The sequence below is a fragment of the Alternaria dauci genome, chromosome 1 (genome assembly GCF_042100115.1).
Source record: "Alternaria dauci strain A2016 chromosome 1, whole genome shotgun sequence".
NCBI classification, from domain to species: domain Eukaryota; kingdom Fungi; phylum Ascomycota; class Dothideomycetes; order Pleosporales; family Pleosporaceae; genus Alternaria; species Alternaria dauci.
The window spans coordinates 3963428-3981661 of NC_091272.1; the positions used below are offsets into that span (position 1 = coordinate 3963428).

Sequence of the window (18234 nt, forward strand, 5' to 3'; positions counted from 1 at the left end):
AACGGAGTTAGTGGAATAGTCATGTTCGGGATATTAGGGTGGAGGTGAGGACGAAGCGAGACGTGGCTGAAACCCCGCAGGTTGTGGAACCGAACTTTGACGAACCACCCAAGTTACAGATCTCCGCAGCGGTACCATACGTCTATGCGTTAAGTCTGTGCTTTTGGTTTCGGATGCCATGTGTTCCTGAGGCACTCGCATAACAGTAAAGGTAGATCGTTTGGGTCCGGTCTTGGTTTTTGATCCTTTATTTATTTGTCAAGTTGCCAAATTGTGAGCAACAAATTGGCCAGAAATCAGGTTGAATCGAAAATTGCTCAATGTGATCTGACGTGGATATCTACACATACTCCAAAAACCTTATCCAATATTGACATTTCGTCTAACAAGGACGAATCGTGTCCGTAATCGCGAAGCACCTTGTCCCCAAACGCCTGGAAATGCCTATGGCAGCCATGGCCCAAATGATATGAAGAACCAACGCCAGCCATTGGCGTAGGCTCTTAGCCTATGTAATACAAGCTGCGTATCCTGTACTCAAAGAGATTGAGCATTGCCTCCACTCTACTCGTCGTCTGAGTCGGTATCGGTGTCTGTCTCGCTCTCAGACTCAACGTCACCTTCGGTATCGCTCCCGCTGGAGTCGTCATTTGCTTGTCTCCGCTTCTTTGGTGGGGCACCAGTTTTCATTTGGTGCATTTGACCTGCCAGCGAATCTGGAAACATGTTAGCTATGCTGGCCATTGGTATGACTCAAATTGGTGGAACAAACCTTCTTCTGGTTCGCTGATTTCATCTTCCTCCTCTACCTCTTCCGCTTTGCTGGCGTCCTCGACGACCAGGGTGACCTCCATCTTGGTATCCATGCCGACGTAGCTGTCACAGATCATGTGCATGACAAAAGTATAGCTGCCAGCTTGTGGTGGTGCACCAAACTGCATCTTCAAGGTTTGTACGTTGAAGGTGGGATTACCGCTCTCATCAAGGATAGGCTTGTCGAAGGTTGAGAAGGTAAAGGGTGGTACTGCAATACGCCCCTGCTTGCTGTCCGCAAGGAACACGTGCCACCTTGGCGCGTGGTCGCGAGCGTAGTAAGGAGCAAATGCCAGAGGTGGTTGGATAGGTTTCTCTCCAGAACGATCATTCTTGCGTCCAGTGATTGCCGCAACATCGCCCTCGGCGGGATCAATGTCTAGCAAATCCTTCGGGTTGACATCAGGTACATTAGTGGCCCCACATGGAATGAAACGACCTTTCAGTACGAACTGGACCAAGCTGCTAGGGGTAACGAAACGTTCTCCAACGACCTTGAAGAAGGCCTTCTCGAGATGGAACAATGGAATCCGCGAAGCTACGGTCATAGCTGTGTTGTATTGGTCCTCAGACAGAAGACCAGACTTGACAACACGAGCTTTGCGCTGGTCGTCAGGAATGTCCATGAACTCCTGGATAGTCAGATGTGATCTTGCTCGCTCAGCCTCAGCCGCGCTAGCAACAGTAGGTGTGAAATACGGCAGCTGCTCCAAAGGTGATGCGCCCGGTCGTAGAGCTTGGATGAGATTTTGAGAAGTCCTGTATGCCGATAGTACTGCTTTGGTGGTGCCATACGCAAGTGCGATGGCGGTATAGGCTTCATTAAGTCGGAGTGCGATGGGTGCAACTTCAAACTTCTCGTCATTCAATGTCTCATCATCCAGTTCGACACGACCAAGGTATGCCCACAGCAAGGTCAGTACCTTGCGTCTCCGGCTGTCTTCCAGGTCGTCGAGCTTTTGGCGGTCTTTCTTGGTAAGGATTTGCGAGACGGGAGATCCGGAACTCTCAGAAAGGACCTTTTGTTCGAGCTTCGAGAGACCATTTTCCGCTTTGTGTCCAGCGAGGACTTCGTTGAACTCCTCTCCACTGCTCAGCGCATGAATGACGCCCACCTCGCCTTGCTCGTTGTCGTAATCGCGGAAGACCTTACCCGCGCTGGCGACAAGCACTTTATCCTTGGTCAGCCTTTGTGTTCCGTACCACCATTTCCCGACGGTGTAAGGCAGAATGACACCGAGCGCGAGCGCGTAGATGAGCAGAACATATTTGCCAGCCCCATCAGTCACCAGCCACTGAGGCAGTGCGATGCCGATACTGAAGCTCTGTTTACCATCGGGGTGGCCGTATTGAAGAAAGTTGTTGCGAATCTCCTCGTCAGTGAGGGCTTTGAACGCCTTTGTGACGTCTACCCAGTGATCGTTGATGGATTGTATCGTAATGTTCTTTGCCGGGTCCTCACGGGCCTTGTCGGGATGCAGGGTAAGAGACAGACGTCGATAGTGCTTCTTGATGGCCTTCTCGTCCGCGTTCTAGTATGCGAGTTAGCATCGTTGTCGAAAGTGCGCGCTGTGAGGGGGCAGCCATCGTACCCTGGAGACACCGAGCACCTCGTAGGGATCCCATATGTCGGGTGTAGTCCGCGCGGTAACCAGAATGAGGTAGACCATAGCAGCATTGAGCGCCCATCCTCCCACCATGACAAGACCCCGCTTTATTCTCCTCTCAAGCCGCTTCTGCTTCTTGCGCTGTCCTTGGATAAGGTCGGCATGTTCGGGGGTGAAGTCGGACTCTATCCGCGCTCCAGTGTTCTCGAGTTCTGGCTGTGCATCAGCATAATGGTAAGCGGTAGTGGCGGGAAGCGCGCGCACCTTTGCTTGGCCTGAGGAAGGAAATTGTGGTCGGGACGGTGACGAGAGTTGTGACGGTGAGGATGAAGTAGGGGAAGAACTGGCCCTGCGAGTTGTTAGCAAGGCTTGACACATGGCGCGCGTCCAAGATGTACCTGTTCATCGTAGTTGTAATCTGTCCCGGACATGTCGAACGTGTCCCTGTGGACGAGGCGAGATATGCGAGGGAATGACTAAAAGTGATTGGGGATTGTGGTCGAAAAGGGCTCCAGAGGAAAGCAAGTAAAACTGACTCTACGCCGGTGGCATTACAAAGAAGGTGGGGGCGTACGAAAGAAAGTCGTGGCTACTTATTGAAGTTGTTGTTCCGACCACTGTGTTCTTTCCCGCACCACGACACAAGGCCGCCGCGAGCAATCTTGGCTAAGCAGGGGTGCCCGTCACGTGTCAGTGAGCTCTCCCGCTTACGTCACCGCGCACCACAGAACAACAGCGACATGCATGCAGCGGCTTCCTGTCGGAATGCCATGTCGTCGTCGAAGTAAAAGGTAGAGAAAAACCAACTGTTGCACGAAATAAAGCAGGTGCAGCTTTTGTGACTCGCGAATGTCAATATCAGTTCACCTGGACAAGGTGTATGCTATGCTAGGTACATGTGTCCTCTGCGCTCAATGCCCCGATTTCAATGCTTCATGGCAATCATTCTTCGCAATACGCCCATACAACGCCGAAAACCCAGAAGGCTGCAGCCGATGCAGCCTAGTGTTCTCGGAAATGACCCAAGTACCCATGTTGATTCAAAATTGTTGGAACATCTTATGCTGCGGCTTCTACTGATCCCGCTTGCTCTAAGCCATTCGTACCGTTAGGCGAAGGACTCTGCGTCGCTGCATCCAGAGGTGCGGCGTGGAGTGCAGGCTTCTCGACACCCTTCATCTTGCCGCTCCTCCGCTTTTCAATGGCGGCCTTGACCCAGTCCGCGACCTCTTGATCTTCCACTGGTTCAATTGCCTCGGCGGGCCCCTGGTCACCGGCAGCTTCACCACCAGTAGCTTCGCTTGCTGCCTTGACTTCTTCCTCTTCCTCTTCGGCGATCGTGTCCGGCTTAGCAAGAGGTGCAAGCCATGCATGTTGAAGCAACATGGCATACGTTGGCCGGAGGTTGGGGATTTTGTTCAAGCAGCCACGCACAAAGTTTCGTGCCGCGTCCGAGTACCCTTCGGCGGGCAGATCTGGTGGCTCACCGTCGACAATAGCCTAGGAATGGTTAGCCTCTGATGCGCAAAGCTAGTTGACAAACTTACACTGAGCTGACTGAAGATGTTGTTGTACGTCTCTGGCGGATACGGGTATCGTCCAAGAGCACACTCGATGATGGTCAGTCCCAAACTCCAGATATCGCTTTGTACGCTGTATGTACCGCCTCCAGGGTTAGCGCCTGCCTGTGCAATACCGCCGGAAGATATCCTCTCTGGGGCCATGTAGCTTTGGCATCCGATGTTGGTCTTGGCAATACTGGCGACCAGGTTTCCACTAACGCCGAAATCACAAATCTTGATTGCGCCCTTTGTGTTCATGAGGATGTTCGTAGGTTTCACATCTCGGTGGATGATGTTGTGCTCGTCCTTCAGTGACTTCAGACCCATAGTTGTGGCCATGGTGATCTTGCGCAAGACACCCTCAGGCACGCCATCAGCGTAAAGCTTGTCTATGGAGCCTCCGTCCATGAACTCCATGCAGATGTATACGGCGCCTTCTTGGAAGAAAGCGCCATAAAAGTCGACAATAAAGGGTGATATACAGCGGTGAAGGACGTCGAGTTCCATGATGATAGCAGCAAACTTTGAGTCGTCCAGCTCGAGCCTCACTTCTTTCATTGCCATGACTATGCCAGTACCCGCAGCAGGCTTTGCGCTGGTCGGGCTTGCTTCTTCGTCAAAGTTCTTTCGCGATGGCGAGCCTGGCGCAGCCTTGTTACCTGCCAGACCCTGTCCTGGTTTCCTCATTCGCGGCCTGCTATGTCTGACCTTGTACACTGTGCCATAGTTTCCCTTGCCGAGTTCGTCCAGTGTGTCGACTTCGTCCAAGGAAATGTTGAAAGAGGAACCGCTAGCAAACTGCACGCCGTCCGAGTTGAGTATGGCTTTACCGGCAAATTTAAGGCTGCCAGTCTTGGTATCGACGAATTGTGAAAATTTATCGAAATGGGTTTCTTGTTTCTTCGGTTCGGCACCTTCTTCAGCGGGCTTGTCGCCGTTCATCTGCGAGAGAGTCAATCCGGGCTTCTTCCTGCCAGCAGGAGGAGCGGGTCCGCCAGCAGTTGGAGACGAGCCTGGTAATCCGCCTGGCAACGCGCCTTGGAATCTCATGCCGCGCTTTTCAGCGAGGGAGGGCTTGGGGCCACCTGCGCGACCAGGAACTGCCGGCGCCGATTGAAAGTTAGTCGCGGGCGGCCTGGCAGGCATTCGAAAGTTTCCAGGTATGCCTCCAGGATTACCACCGGGAGACATGGGATTGCGACCGTCGGGCGAAGGGCCGGGACTTTGCGGTGCAGGCCCTCTCCCAGGCAAGCCCGTTGGCGGAGCGCCTTTCCGCCCGAGATGCACGGCCTGTATTCTTGCGAGAATGTCCTGGGAGACGTTCAGCCCGCTGCCTCTGCTGGAGATGGTAGGGGGGTTTGAGGGGCGGGGATTCCTGGCAGCGTTGATGTTTCCCAACGGTGTTGACGAAGATGTCATGTTGGGTGTTGCGCCCGAGGTCGTGGATGCCGTTCGAGGAGGGGGGCGCTCGGCGGACAGCAGGTCAGGCGAAGAGGCATTCTCGGTGGGGCTCGAGGGCGCGGGGGAGGGGGAGGGACTATCGAAGACGGTGTCCGAGTCGACATCTGCGTCGGGGGTTGAGGGATTGGAGGCCATGGCGAGAGGGTGGGAAAAGTCGCGGCCTGCAATGGGCGGGGTACTAGGGCGAGCAAGGGAAAAGGGAGAGTGGGGGGGATAGTAATAAGAAGGCGTGGGTAGAGAGCGAGTATCACGAGCTGCGAGTACACCGCGTAGGAAGATGTGGCGGCGACCTCAGCGGAGCTGGCAGTATGGTGGAGGTGTGGTGGTTGTGGGCTGCATGTAGCGTGGAAGTTGGAGCTGTGACGTGATGCTGCAGTGACGGGGAATAGCGCGCGTCTGCAATCTTGAATGATTTCACAATGTTCGACCAGGCCGCACCGCAACCATAGCGCAGGCGTACTGTGTAGAGACGGACGGCAGAAAAGGGCCCGTAGGGGAGTGAGCACTTGTTGCTTTGCCCATGTACGCTGTGCCAGTAAGCCTGATTTGCAGCGTCGGAATGCGCAAGTGAGCATGGACTGGAATCTGGATACGGCCAAGCAGCACCTGCACTCGCCCAACCGAGAGACGACAGCAGGCTTGGGGGGACAGAAGCAGTATGCGGTAATGGCGGATCCATGGGGAACCTAGTGGTAGCCCCGCCTATCGATGTGCGCTGCCCATCAGTCAAGACAGCATTTGCAGTGACCGATGTGGCCACCGCTGCTCGATGTCTCGATGTGTTGGATGTGGCGCAGGGACGGGACACGACACGACACGATACGGTACAAAGATGCTGCCTGGGCCATGAGTACCACGGCACAATGGACACAACGTCCAGCTAGCAGCTGTGTTTGCTTCTTCTCCTTCTCGCCCGCCCTCCGATCCAGGCGGGTTCACTCCATCCCCTATCAGAGTTCCTGCAGGGCCCGCGGCCTAACCTGCCCTTCCGCTATACCTGGCGCGGGCTGTGACGTCGATCTCCGCCTATAGCGCGTTTCCAGCCAAGACGCCTTGCGCTTCGAGATAACTAGGGTGTCTCCAGCTCTATCGCGCCTTCGCGCCTTCCCAACAACACCACCGGCATCTGATATGCCTTTCTTCTCGGCTCCTCAGGCCTTTCGCCTGCGCAGCCTACCAACTCCGTCGCCGGAATTCGTCGCCATGGCCTCCAACTCGTACGAGTACGGCAACAATGGCCTATTCACCGTTTTCAAGAGCGGCAAGCACAGCGCGCACCCCGACTTTGCCAACCTTACCCTTCTCGTCTTCGAGGCCGTCATGGAAGTCGTCTGCGTGAGCGCGCCTGGCTACGTTGTCGCGCGCATGGGGCAATTCGACGCAGAGAGCCAAAAGTTTCTCGCCAACCTCAACACGCAGCTGTTTACGCCTTGCCTTAGTGCGTGCAACGCCTCCGATCAAACCCGCCGACCTGGGCTAACCGTGGACCAGTCTTTACCAAGCTCGCATCGCAATTGACGGCGGAGAAGCTGGCTGATCTCGCTGTTATTCCTGTAATCTTCATCGTCCAAACACTCATCTCCTACATTGCCGCGCTGCTCGTGTCGCGCATATGCAAGTTCAACAAGAGAGCGTCCAACTTTGTCGTTGCCATGGCGGTACGTCTTTGTTCTTGTCCAGACAAGCAACACAAACTGACGTTCCCAGGTATTCGGAAACTCAAACTCGCTCCCCATCTCTCTCGTTATCTCGCTCTCCAAAACGCTTTCCGGCCTCCATTGGGACAAGGTCCCCGGCGATAACGACAACGACGTCGGCGCGCGTGGCATTCTCTACCTCCTGATCTTCCAACAACTTGGCCAGCTCGTGCGATGGACATGGGGCTTCAATGTGCTTCTTGCACCCGCCAGTGCGTACAAAGACGATGACGGCGGCAAGAACAGCGCCATTGAAAACGGAGAGTACACGGATGACGAGGCGCAACGCCTTCTTGATGACTCGCACTCCGACTACGAATCTGGGAACGTTACCAGCTACGCTACTTCTGCGGACTCGGACGATTCCGACTCGGACTCTCTGTTCAACCGCCAAGAGGCCCAAGCCACGACCGATTTCATCACACCTACCAACGGTAACGCTACTGTTCCTGGAGCCGGCAACATGAACGGACATGGCAATGGTCTTGCCAACGGACATCTCAACGGTGTTCTCGAGGCTCACAAGAAGAAGCAGACTGTCCCCAAAGGCATCAAAGGAATGCCAAAGCGAGCTGGCATGGCACTAAAGCGCTCTGCAAGTACTGTCTCTGTCTCGACCTCACGCGCTGGAAATCGAGTTTTCCAGGCACTACCTACATGGCTACAGCGACCTCTTGCCAAGATTGGCTCTGTCTTGTCACGGTTTTTCAAGGGTGTATGGGACTTTATGAACCCTCCTCTCTGGGCCATGCTGATTGCTATCCTCGTCGCCTCCATTCCTCCACTACAGCACCTCTTCTTCGACCCAGGGACATTTATCAGTAACTCGGTCACGCGCGCCGTCAACCAAAGCGGACAAGTCGCCGTTCCGCTCATCTTGGTTGTCTTGGGCGCCAACCTCGCTCGTAATACACTGCCCAAGGAAGACCAGCACTCGATGGAAGACCCGAGTGTGGAGAAGAAGCTTGTGATTGCCTCGCTTGTCAGCCGCATGCTTGTCCCGACGCTGCTCATGGCACCCATGCTAGCCTTGACGGCCAAGTATGTTCCTGTTAGCATTCTCGACGATCCCATCTTCATCATTGTCTGTTTCTTGCTCAGCGGTGCACCAAGTGCGCTGCAGTTGGCGCAAATATGCCAGATCAACAACGTGTACATGGGGGCCATGTCGAGGATTCTTTTCCAGAGCTATGTTGTTTGGATCTTGCCATCGACTCTGTTGCTGGTCATGCTTGCACTGGAAACGGTGGAGTGGGCCAAATGAGTGTCTTGATGCAGGAGGCAATGCACAGCATGTTATCTGTCGCAGATGAGTAATTGGTTTGCAAGCGAGGCGTTATGGTATCTTGTATGGGCCGTTTCCTTGTTGTATTTGGGTTATGAGGATATCAGGGCTGGGGGACTAGACCGAAATCAGCTTGTACATACAATGTAGTGCTCAGAAAGTATATTTTGTACTTTGCATGGTTCTGACAGAGCACGTGGGCATGGTTTGCCACGTTGCGCTTGCACACTCGACGTGCAGGTTGGACGGCAGGTTTCTTCTTTCCTCGAACCCTGACGTACATTGCCAAGGCTGGGGATACTGGAACAAGGCCGATAGCTGCTGCCCAATTGATAGGCAGGGAGACAGTCGACACAGCAGCTTGCCGTCTGATCCAGCTATGATGCCCTGCCTCTGGATAGTTTACATCACTCAAGATCTGGATGCAGGATCCTCTTTGTTACCTCTCTCTCTCTCTCTCTCTCTCTCATTCTTTCTCTTGCCAGTCTTTGCTCCTCGCAAGCTATCCTGACCGCCAATCAGCTTGGCACGTGGACCCTGATCTCGCGTATGCTTCCTGGCGTTCCTGCCGCACTAGGTATCGATAACACCACCTGCCCACCAAACAAACCGACCTTCCTCCCTACCTACCTACCGACCTGGGCGCGCCTGTTAGCAGGCCTCATTACCATACCGAGCCGTCAGCCGAGCTCTTATTCCCCCGCCCACCTCACTGCGAGCCCTGTGCAACTGCCATGACGACTCCCTCCAATGAGCAGTCGCAGCCCACTGGCCCTCACCCAAGCGCCTCATTCGCCCTCCCGCAAAACACTACTTCGGCCGATGGCACCTCGCCGCACTCTAACAAAGGTCAGTCCATGCTTTCACACTGTCGTGTGTAGGCTCGCATGCTCTCCCAATCGCCTCCACGCTGCCGTCCGGGAATTACATCCAATTGTCGACCTAGCTGTAGCAATGTGACTGTTCAGATAATTGACCATAATCCGTGCTTAGCCGTCGAGTTGATCCTCGACGGCTGACCAACTTCTGCAGCCATCATGGAGCTGGTGTGCTTCATTTGACAATTTGCGCGAATGCAACGCCGACAAGCAGTGATCCCACCATCTAACTGGCAAACCAGCGTGTCGCTTGCGCATGGCTCGCTAAACACCTGCTAACCATGTGCCCATAGTTGTGTCTTTTCCCGACGATAGCACCATTTCTCCCTTGATGATTGGCAAGAACAAGGAACTTGACCAAAAGGACTACCTCGATCTCGACAGGCCTACAAGACATTACCCCGCAAGCATCAGCAAGAAGAAACTATTGGGACGGCCCTCAGTCGAGCGGCTGGGATCGACAAAGGCAGCGCCAGCTGAGGGAAATCCGTCCGTATCTTCCTTGCTCTCCAATAGCTCAACAGAAGTCCCTACTGATGGACAACATGCACACGAGAGTCTCTTGAAACAGGTGGGCACATGGCTCAAGCATGAGCGAAGCAGACGTCATGCACGCAGAGCAAGGCGCAAAGCTTCCAAGGAGGGTGCTGCCCAAGAACAGACAAAAGCTGTTTCTGACGAGACGGTCGACGAGTCCAATGCTCTAGCTAGGACTAGCTCCGAATCGTCTCACGGTGAGGATTCCCTCGACCAACTGGCGCAAATCCTCGAGAAGACCTTATCCATGAAGCCGGCCGACGCTAAGAAGAGGATGCAACATTTCCGCAGATCCTCAACAGGCCTGAAGCGCCACTCTGCCATTTCTCTAGACACAGATTACTTTGAATCTGTAGACCAGCTAGTCCCGAGTTGCGAGGCTATCCTGGACAACTCGAAGACTATGGCCTACAACGTAGATGAGTCACACAGCGAATCCGTTCCTCAAGTATCCGAGAAAGACGCACGCAATGAGAGGGAGGCGTGGGCCAAGTTCCGAGCCGAAATCCTTCGTCTAGCCCATACGCTTAAGCTCAAAGGCTGGCGGAAGGTGCCCATGGAGCAGAGCAATGAAATTGACGTACAGAGGCTGAGCGGCGCTTTAACAAATGCCGTTTACGTTGTCTCGCCTCCCAAGAATCTGTCACTTCAAGAGCAGGGCGACGACGGCCAGCCGAAGCCCAAGAATCCTCCTCCGTAAGTCGCTTTCAATCCAGGCAAGCCAAGTTTAACACGTTTCAGCAAACTTTTGCTACGTATATACGGCCCACAAGTAGAACATCTGATCGACCGAGAGTCCGAATTGCAGATCCTTACACGCCTTGCCCGAAAGCGAATCGGTCCACGTCTGCTCGGCACCTTCACCAACGGACGATTCGAAGAGTTTCTTCATGCAAAGCCGTTGACTGCGAAGGAGCTGCGCAATGCAGAGACGTCCAAGCAGATCGCTAAGCGTATGCGAGAGCTTCATGAAGGTATCGATCTCCTGAAAGGAGAGCGGGACGCTGGTCCGTTCGTCTGGCAAAATTGGGACAAGTGGGTTGATCGCTGTGAGCAAATCGTCACCTGGCTCGATCAACAGGTTCGAGAGAGCAATCAAGATTCTACGCAAGCCCCTGGTGACAAATGGAAGAAACGAGGATACGTATGCGGCACGGAGTGGCCAGCGTTCAGGCAGGTAGTTGAAAAGTACCGAAGGTGGTTAGAGGAGCAGTATGGTGGTGCAGACAAGATCAATGAGCGGATGATCTTCGCTCACAACGACGTGTGTCGGACCTCTCGTTGTATCATCCACGAGCTAACTCCTGCGTAGACCCAGTATGGTAACATTCTACGGATGGTGCCAGAAGGCGAGTCGCCTCTACTGCTTCCAGCAAACCAGCACAAGCAGCTCGTGGTCATCGATTTCGAGTATGCTAACGCAAACCTTCCCGGTTTGGAATTTGCCAACCACTTCGTAAGCATCTTATTTCATATTAGTCTTGTAGTTCCACAACTGTCTTGATCATCATATGATGTATATTCCAGCTGACAATGCACTAGACTGAATGGACATACAATTACCATGACGCGGAGGTTCCGTGGCGTTGCAACACCAAGTACTATCCAACCATTGAAGAGCAGCATCGCTTTGTCCGGGCGTACCTGATGCACAACCCCTCTTACAAAGCTGCTGGAGGCTACACTTCCAACCCCGCCACTCCGCACCTGGGTCCTCTTCCATCCTCTGGCAGCACGACCGCACTGGCAGCAACTGCTGCCCCTAGCAATATCTCAGCATTCATGCTGGACTCGCGTGCTCCACCTGGTGAGAAGTACCAAGAGCAGGAAGCGCAGGCTGAGCGTCAGATCGAAGAAGAGACTCGCCGCTTACTAGCAGAAACCAAGCTCTGGCGTTTGGCCAACTCCGCCATGTGGGTAGCATGGGGTATCGTCCAAGCTCATGTCCCAGGCCTTCCCGACTTCGATGCCGAGAACAAGAAGACGAATGGCAACCCTAGTGAAGAAGCAGCTGAGTTGGAAAGTGCAACAGCAGAGATTAGGGCTGAAGCTGAGGCCGAGGAGAAGGGGGCTGGGATCGTGAGTGAAGAAATGGCGGAACAGGCACAAGAGAACAAAACACAAGCGGAAAACGATGCTGACCTTTTCAAACCGCAGGACGAGGAAGAGTTTGATTACTTGGCCTATGCTAACGACCGCGCAATGTTTGTGTGGGGTGACGCCATTCGCATGGGTATAGTGAAGGCAGAGGAGGTGCCTGAGGAGTTGCGGAAGAGAGTCAAGCTAGTGGAATACTGAAGGGTGGATGGAAGAAAGATGTCACCATCGAGACGAATTGAGAGCATTTATGCCCGCGCCCTCTTGAATTAAAGGGTATGGGTCAATCGAGTCGGGGAAGCACCCTGCGACTTCAAGTCGGGATGTATAGTACAGAGGGACGCATCCCTGAAATTAGCTTGAGAGTTGTAAATTTGCTCGAAATGGTACCCAGTATTACCTGTATCAGGCTTCTAGTTCCTCATTCGACAGAACCTGGACTATGCCACTCTATTGCGTGAAGAATATCGAGAACTACTATTTGAGAAGCTTGACATTGTGGTAAGACTAATCATCATTTAAAAAAGCCATGGTCGTTTGAGCACAACGCTGATCCATGTATTTACTTACAAAGGGACACACTCCGAGACCATAACATGAACACAACGCCCGAAAGGACAACCTCGTATGAATATTATCGTACAATCATGCCTGTTGCCGTTACGATGAAATGACGACTTTCAACTTGTGTCCATGGCCTCGCCATCGTCCCCATTCTCTGCTGGCTTGCCTCTCCTGTTGAAACCTTCAACGAGCCCCTCCAGTCCCCTGACCTCTTCGGTTCCTACCCTGCTTCGACCTTCCCAGACTCCTTCAACGCCATCCCTCGTGTCTACACCCCGTCTCTCTAATATCCTCTTGCTCTGACTCTCAACGTACACTTTGCGTTCACGGCTCAATTCTTCTTTGTCCTTGGCTTGTGATGAGGAGTTTGTAGTGTGAGGCGATGAAGTGGTGTTGCTGGGTAGAGCGGTATTGGTGAGATGGGGCTTCAGGGACGCGAGGAGTTGGCGGAGGTAGGGGAGTTGGGAGGTTGTAAATGTGGTGTGAGTAGTCAAAGGAGCGGGTTTCTTATCGTTGTTCTTGTTCTCTCCAATGGAGGCGGGATTGACGTTGGACTGTTGTGGTAGGGCTTGTATACCTAGGGACTGAGCGGCTAATGTGTGTGTGAGGAATGCGAAGGGTGCACTTCCCTCGCTCTGTCGGTTCGTTTCTGACAGCACACCCGACGGTGTCGTAGATGTTCTTTGTTCATGCTTGGGTGCACTAGAAGGTTGGAGGAGGGCTCTTAGCCGTGCTATTTGTGCCTCGTTGCGTGTCTTCTCTGCAACCAGCGCGGCGTTCAACTTTTGGGTTTCGATGAGTTTACGGCGAAGGGTGTAGAGGGCCTCGGGAGTGAGTTTCGAATCTTTGGGTGGGGGTTCGAGATTCTGTTCTTCTTGTTAGTATATTTCTAACCCAATCCACCCAGCCCAACGCCCTCTTCGCGCCTCGACGTAACAGTGTCGCCGTCAGCACACATACCTCATAATGCCCTAATCTGACCCACTCTCCCAAGCCTTCATCCCCGCCCTTCCCCCTCCCTAGTGCAAATACGTTTCTTAGTGTCCAGATTTCCAGTTTGTCAAAGTTCTTGTCCACGGCATTCTCCATGAGCGTCTCGAGCTTCAGCACACCCTCTTCAATCTCCAGCCTAGCTTCGGGAAACAGAAGGTTGCCATGTTCGTCATTGTCGGGCGTACGTCCTTGCGAGGTGTACAAGTCGGCAAAGCCGAGTAGGGAGGGGTCGGCGGAAGAGAGACCGGTTTCGAACGAGTCGGTGCAGCGGTAGAGGACTTCATTTACGGCGTTGATGATGTCGTCGATGAGAGACTACAAGGCCGGGGTGTTAGATCTGAAGCGACTACCAAGTTCTGAACAGGACATCGAGTAGCTTTGTCCCGGGTGCAAGACGGATGCATCCACATGACCTGCGTGTATGGCGGGCACCTGCACCTGCGACACTCTGCATTGCTCCACTATGACTCGGAAACTATACATACTATAGGAGGCCAGGTAAAGTGCTCGGTAAGGAGCATGTTCTCCTGCTGCTTCGCGCTCGCCATATTGTCAGTCGTCGTGGTGTGGTTGCTGTTGTCGCAACGCTCAACTCGATGTTTGCGACGCGCCGAGGGGGACGTGTTTACAGCGGGCCGGCATGTTACTGGACGGAAGACCGGGGGTTCCAGGCACGCGCTAGTGTCTTCGCTAATCCTACCTATTCAGGATGCGTCGCAGTGAGAGCAGGTGGAGGTAGTGGGGTGACGAGTATTGACACTCTCCGCGGAGTGGCACAGTCTGTTACTGTTTGCTGTTGTTCGAGAACCTAATCTCGTCCATGCGAGGCTGTCAGTGCCGATACTGCTGGTTTGTCGCTACGTCACTGGCCCAACATGTACTCCACAACGAGGCCGACATGCAGTTTGGAACGGATTATAATCCTTCACATTGTGTACGGCCTATTTAACCGCCACGCTACTAAATACAATGTCCCCAAGCACATGTGCTCGTAATACTAAATTATACAATGCTACCTAGCTGTACAGTAAGACGCTTGTCGTCTTTACTCAAAGCTGGTGCTTTCCGTGAAGATGGATCATAACATCCGAAACCACCTTCAGTACAGCTAATCCTCTACCATCCCTCCCAAGGCTGCACACGCAGAGAATGGTTCATGTTTAGTCTTTTCCATCGTCTGCCAGATTGCTTGAGGCAAGCATACTTTTTCGCGGTTGCTGTAGGGCAGAGAGAAGACAAGAATGATTGGTAATCCAAGATAACACTGCCACACAAATAACGCCATCAAGTCCAGAGTAAGACCTAGAGTGACCCTCCTCTCCATGCGTCATGTCGCTGTCGTAAATGCAGTAGATGTGAAGCAAAGAACAATAGCACAACCACTACCAGTATCGTACCCGTAACCTGCGCGGCGGAGCTAGGTATCTATACAAGACGCCCTCCATGGGCAACGCCAAGTTGCACATTGCTCAGTACGCTCGCTGGGTCTGTTCGCGGAATCGGCGCTCTTCTTCCGCTCGGCGAGCCTTCTTTTCTCGCTCCAATCGGATCTTGTGTGCTTCGGTCCCGTCATCCATGAGTGACTCCTTGAACCAAGGGTGTTGCAGTGCCTCCTTGGCCGTTATTCGCTTTTTGGGATCGTACACGAATATTCGCCGTAACAGGTCGAGAAATTGACGGTTGAAATCGGTGTGTGCTGGTATTGTTTCCTGTCAAAGTTAGGTGGCATTCAAGTGACATGAAGTAGATGGACGTACAGGCAGCTTCTTCATCGCCTTGACATATTTCTTGGATGCCTTGTTGGTTTCCGCATTGGGATAGTCTAGCTTGTAGTTCTTGAAGTATCTTGCCGCACTGAATCTGTTAGCGATGTCGTATGTGACATTCTGTGTGCACTTACGAGCTGGACGAGTTTCGTGACGAGCCGCGGTCCTGCTTGTAAACGGCTCGCACAATGTCTCGGTCGATCTTGCCACTGCAGACGGCCTCCATCATTGCGAGATGCTCGAGATTGTCGTGCGTCTGGAACAAGGCGTCGCCAGTGAAGAATTCGACCAGAATGCATCCTATACTCCAGATGTCGCAAGGGAAACTCCAACCGAGGTTCAGGATAATCTCCGGTGCTCGGTAGTGGCGAGTTGATACGACCGACGAGTGGTACTCGTCGTTGAATGTTGCTGATCCAAAGTCGATGAGGCGGATCTCGGGGTCAAGGAGCACCTTGCGATGCCGCGCTGTTCGGTTGACTGTTGTTGACGACGACGGTACAGTTCTATTGTAGGTAAACGTTTGGTAGTTGTTGTTCACAAGCAGGATGTTTTCCGGTTTCAAATCTGTGTGGATGAGGTTGAGGTCGTGGAGGAAGGCAACACTGGTGAAGAGCTGCTTGGCAAACTTCTGGATGTGGGAGCTGGGGAACGGGACAAAGCCGTTGGACTTGAGGAAATCAAAGACACTTTGTCCGTAGAGGTCGGTGACGATGCAAATGTGGTTCCGGAAGTCGAAGCAGTCACGTAGATGGATGCATCGGTTGACGTTGTGCTTGTCGTTGGATGCCAGGGTTGAGAGTACCCTCAGCTCGATGCGACTGGCATCTCGGTATTTGGGCACGGATCGGATGACCTTGATGGCACAGTTTGTGCCTTTCCGTCGATCGTAGGCTTGCACGACTTTGCCAAAGGTGCCCTGGCCGAGCAGTTTTGTGATTTGATCTGATGGCGGGTGTTAGCATGCTTCTTCAACGCAGGTGGTCATGGTCACGTACACCGCTCTGTGAGGTCGGCTTCTGGTACCACGATGTAGTGGCCGTCTTCGTCGTCGACCTTTTGGTCCTTTGTGTAGGATTTCTGCGACCTGTCAGTATGGAGCAGCTGAGAGGGAGTCGATTTTCTTACGTCTTGGACAACCTGGACGTAGACATCCTTGGCCTTGATGACGGGGTTGGGGGGCGGCTGGTACAGGCTGAAGGGGTCGTCGTTGTCCAGCTCCCGTCTCTTGGCCTGCTTTGCCTCGTCCTGTACCACGGCGCGCGTGCGCTTGCGCTTCTGGCCGGCTGCACTGTTGTCGAGAGGCGAGATGTGATGGCCGTTGCTGACCTGCGAGCCTAGCGAGGTAGGCGCAGTGGTGTTGAGCGCGGACGTGGTCCTGTCGGTGGACAGCGAGTGGTTGGGCGAGTCGTAGTAGGGAGTCTGCGTGGTCGAGTACGAGGTGTGCTGGTTGTAGACGGGGTCGTATGCCGTGGACGCGGTTGTCTTGCGCTTCTTGTCGGTGTGGCGCGCAGCTGGGTTCGCGTTGGTGGCCGCGGCTCGAGAGGACGGCGGTTGCTGGCGCGGCGGCGGCAGCTGGGCGTCGTCGTCGTCGTCGTTGTCGTCGTCTTCGTCGTCGATAACAATGACCTCCTTGGGGATGCCGTTCCTGTAGAAGTCTGCCCAATCGGGGTTTCGCCGCCGCTGGGCCGAGCCCGGATCGTTGGCAGTCATGTCGACGGGCGGGGCGTGGGTGATGGGCGGCAGCTGAGGCGGGTGTCTGGCGTGGGCAGGCGCGTTTCGGCGCAGGTCTGAAGTCGACGAAGCGCTAGTGTAGCCGTTGTAGAGCGAGTTGCCCATCCGCGCAGAGCCGTTGGCGATCTGGGCATTCGACATGCTGGGCTGGTACGTCGGGTGGTGAGAATAAAACTGGCGATGGGGCGGGAGTGTGGCCGTGGCGGTCGAGGGCGTCGACATGGCTGGCTTGTGTCTGGGGGGGATGCGAGGGCCGACGTGGTGACGCTACTCGTCTACTGCAATGCGCAGACGAGCCGACCAGACACGCCGCTGGGGGGAGACGAGCAAACGGCGCGAGGGGACGCCGAGTCGGAGGCGGGCAGCGTCGTGGCTATCCACGCACTGTTGCCGCTGTCTTGGGTGCTGCGACGAGGGCTGCTGGGCTGAGGGACGAGGAGAGCAGAGAACGTTATCGCACGCCGTGGCCAGTGGACAATGGGGCAGGCAGCCCGGAGTGCTTTGGTGCCGCCGGTCGATGCAGCGCCTGGGGACGGGCTAGAGCTGACGGGTGGGCGATGGGCGAGGACGCTGGGAAGAATGACGGGCGTCAAACATGCCAGAGACGTTGTGAAGGCGTCGTGGTCGCCGGGTCGAGGCAGCCGAGTTGAGATCACACTTGTTGCGGAGTCTGTGGTGAGAAGCCGGGGCCTGTGCGGTCCAACGTGGAGCGTCATTCGCTCAGTCTTCTCGCGGCACGCCAGTCGACCGTCTCTCTTTCGCGTCTCGCGCCCACCCTCGAGCTTGGCCCTACAACACCACCACCACCACTACTACTACTACTATTGCTACTATTACTACACCACGCCGTGCCATGTCCGGCTCTACATTGCGGCAGCGGGCAGCGGTCCAGCACTGCAACACGGCCAGGTCATGTCCCTGTGCTGCGCATTTTGCCAGTAGCTAGTCGCTTGCGCAAAAAAAACGCCCTGACCACCACTTTGTCGCAGGCTGATGACAGTGAAACTGCTGCACGTGAGATGCATACCGCCCAAAGAGAGAAAGCACTTCTGTAACCCCAACCTACAACATGTGCCACTCTACAAGCATCATCGGAGCCCTTTCCACGTCGGCGTCTTGGGTGACCGCTACAAAGTGAAGCAGCTTTCTGTGGTCACGAGAAGACGGAGATCTGCATCTAGTGGCATCTGGTTACTGTGGTAGTTGGAGCAACCACCAGCCTCGGTGACGAGCGCTCCTT

The 18234-nt window shown here is 54.3% G+C and overlaps 6 protein-coding genes across 6 annotated transcripts; 2 read left to right on the forward strand and 4 right to left on the reverse strand.

Annotated features, from left to right (window-relative positions):
- Positions 1-564: 564 nt before the first annotated feature.
- Positions 565-2851, reverse strand: ACET3X_001246 (uncharacterized protein; the record flags this gene model as incomplete). Its single annotated transcript, XM_069446516.1, has 5 exons — positions 565-716; positions 773-2345; positions 2406-2632; positions 2685-2769; positions 2819-2851. The coding sequence occupies 5 exons, from the start codon at positions 2849-2851 to the stop codon at positions 565-567; spliced, it is 2070 nt and encodes a 689-aa protein (XP_069311488.1).
- Positions 2852-3479: 628 nt separating this feature from the next.
- Positions 3480-5578, reverse strand: ACET3X_001247 (uncharacterized protein; the record flags this gene model as incomplete). The annotated part of the gene is made up of 2 exons (XM_069446517.1): positions 3480-3920; positions 3968-5578. The coding sequence occupies 2 exons, from the start codon at positions 5576-5578 to the stop codon at positions 3480-3482; spliced, it is 2052 nt and encodes a 683-aa protein (XP_069311489.1).
- Positions 5579-6646: 1068 nt separating this feature from the next.
- ACET3X_001248 (uncharacterized protein) lies at positions 6647-8404 on the forward strand (the record flags this gene model as incomplete). The annotated part of the gene is made up of 3 exons (XM_069446518.1): positions 6647-6881; positions 6935-7101; positions 7151-8404. 3 exons carry the CDS (start codon positions 6647-6649, stop codon positions 8402-8404), a joined length of 1656 nt encoding a protein of 551 aa, XP_069311490.1.
- Positions 8405-9159: 755 nt separating this feature from the next.
- On the forward strand, positions 9160-12138 carry ACET3X_001249 (uncharacterized protein; the record flags this gene model as incomplete). Its single annotated transcript, XM_069446519.1, has 5 exons — positions 9160-9274; positions 9597-10536; positions 10582-11104; positions 11153-11296; positions 11383-12138. The coding sequence occupies 5 exons, from the start codon at positions 9160-9162 to the stop codon at positions 12136-12138; spliced, it is 2478 nt and encodes an 825-aa protein (XP_069311491.1).
- Positions 12139-12617: 479 nt separating this feature from the next.
- ACET3X_001250 (uncharacterized protein) lies at positions 12618-14042 on the reverse strand (the record flags this gene model as incomplete). The annotated part of the gene is made up of 3 exons (XM_069446520.1): positions 12618-13367; positions 13462-13809; positions 13980-14042. The coding sequence occupies 3 exons, from the start codon at positions 14040-14042 to the stop codon at positions 12618-12620; spliced, it is 1161 nt and encodes a 386-aa protein (XP_069311492.1).
- Positions 14043-14963: 921 nt separating this feature from the next.
- On the reverse strand, positions 14964-17216 carry ACET3X_001251 (uncharacterized protein; the record flags this gene model as incomplete). The annotated part of the gene is made up of 5 exons (XM_069446521.1): positions 14964-15203; positions 15252-15348; positions 15395-16205; positions 16259-16340; positions 16389-17216. The coding sequence occupies 5 exons, from the start codon at positions 17214-17216 to the stop codon at positions 14964-14966; spliced, it is 2058 nt and encodes a 685-aa protein (XP_069311493.1).
- Positions 17217-18234: the final 1018 nt, after the last annotated feature.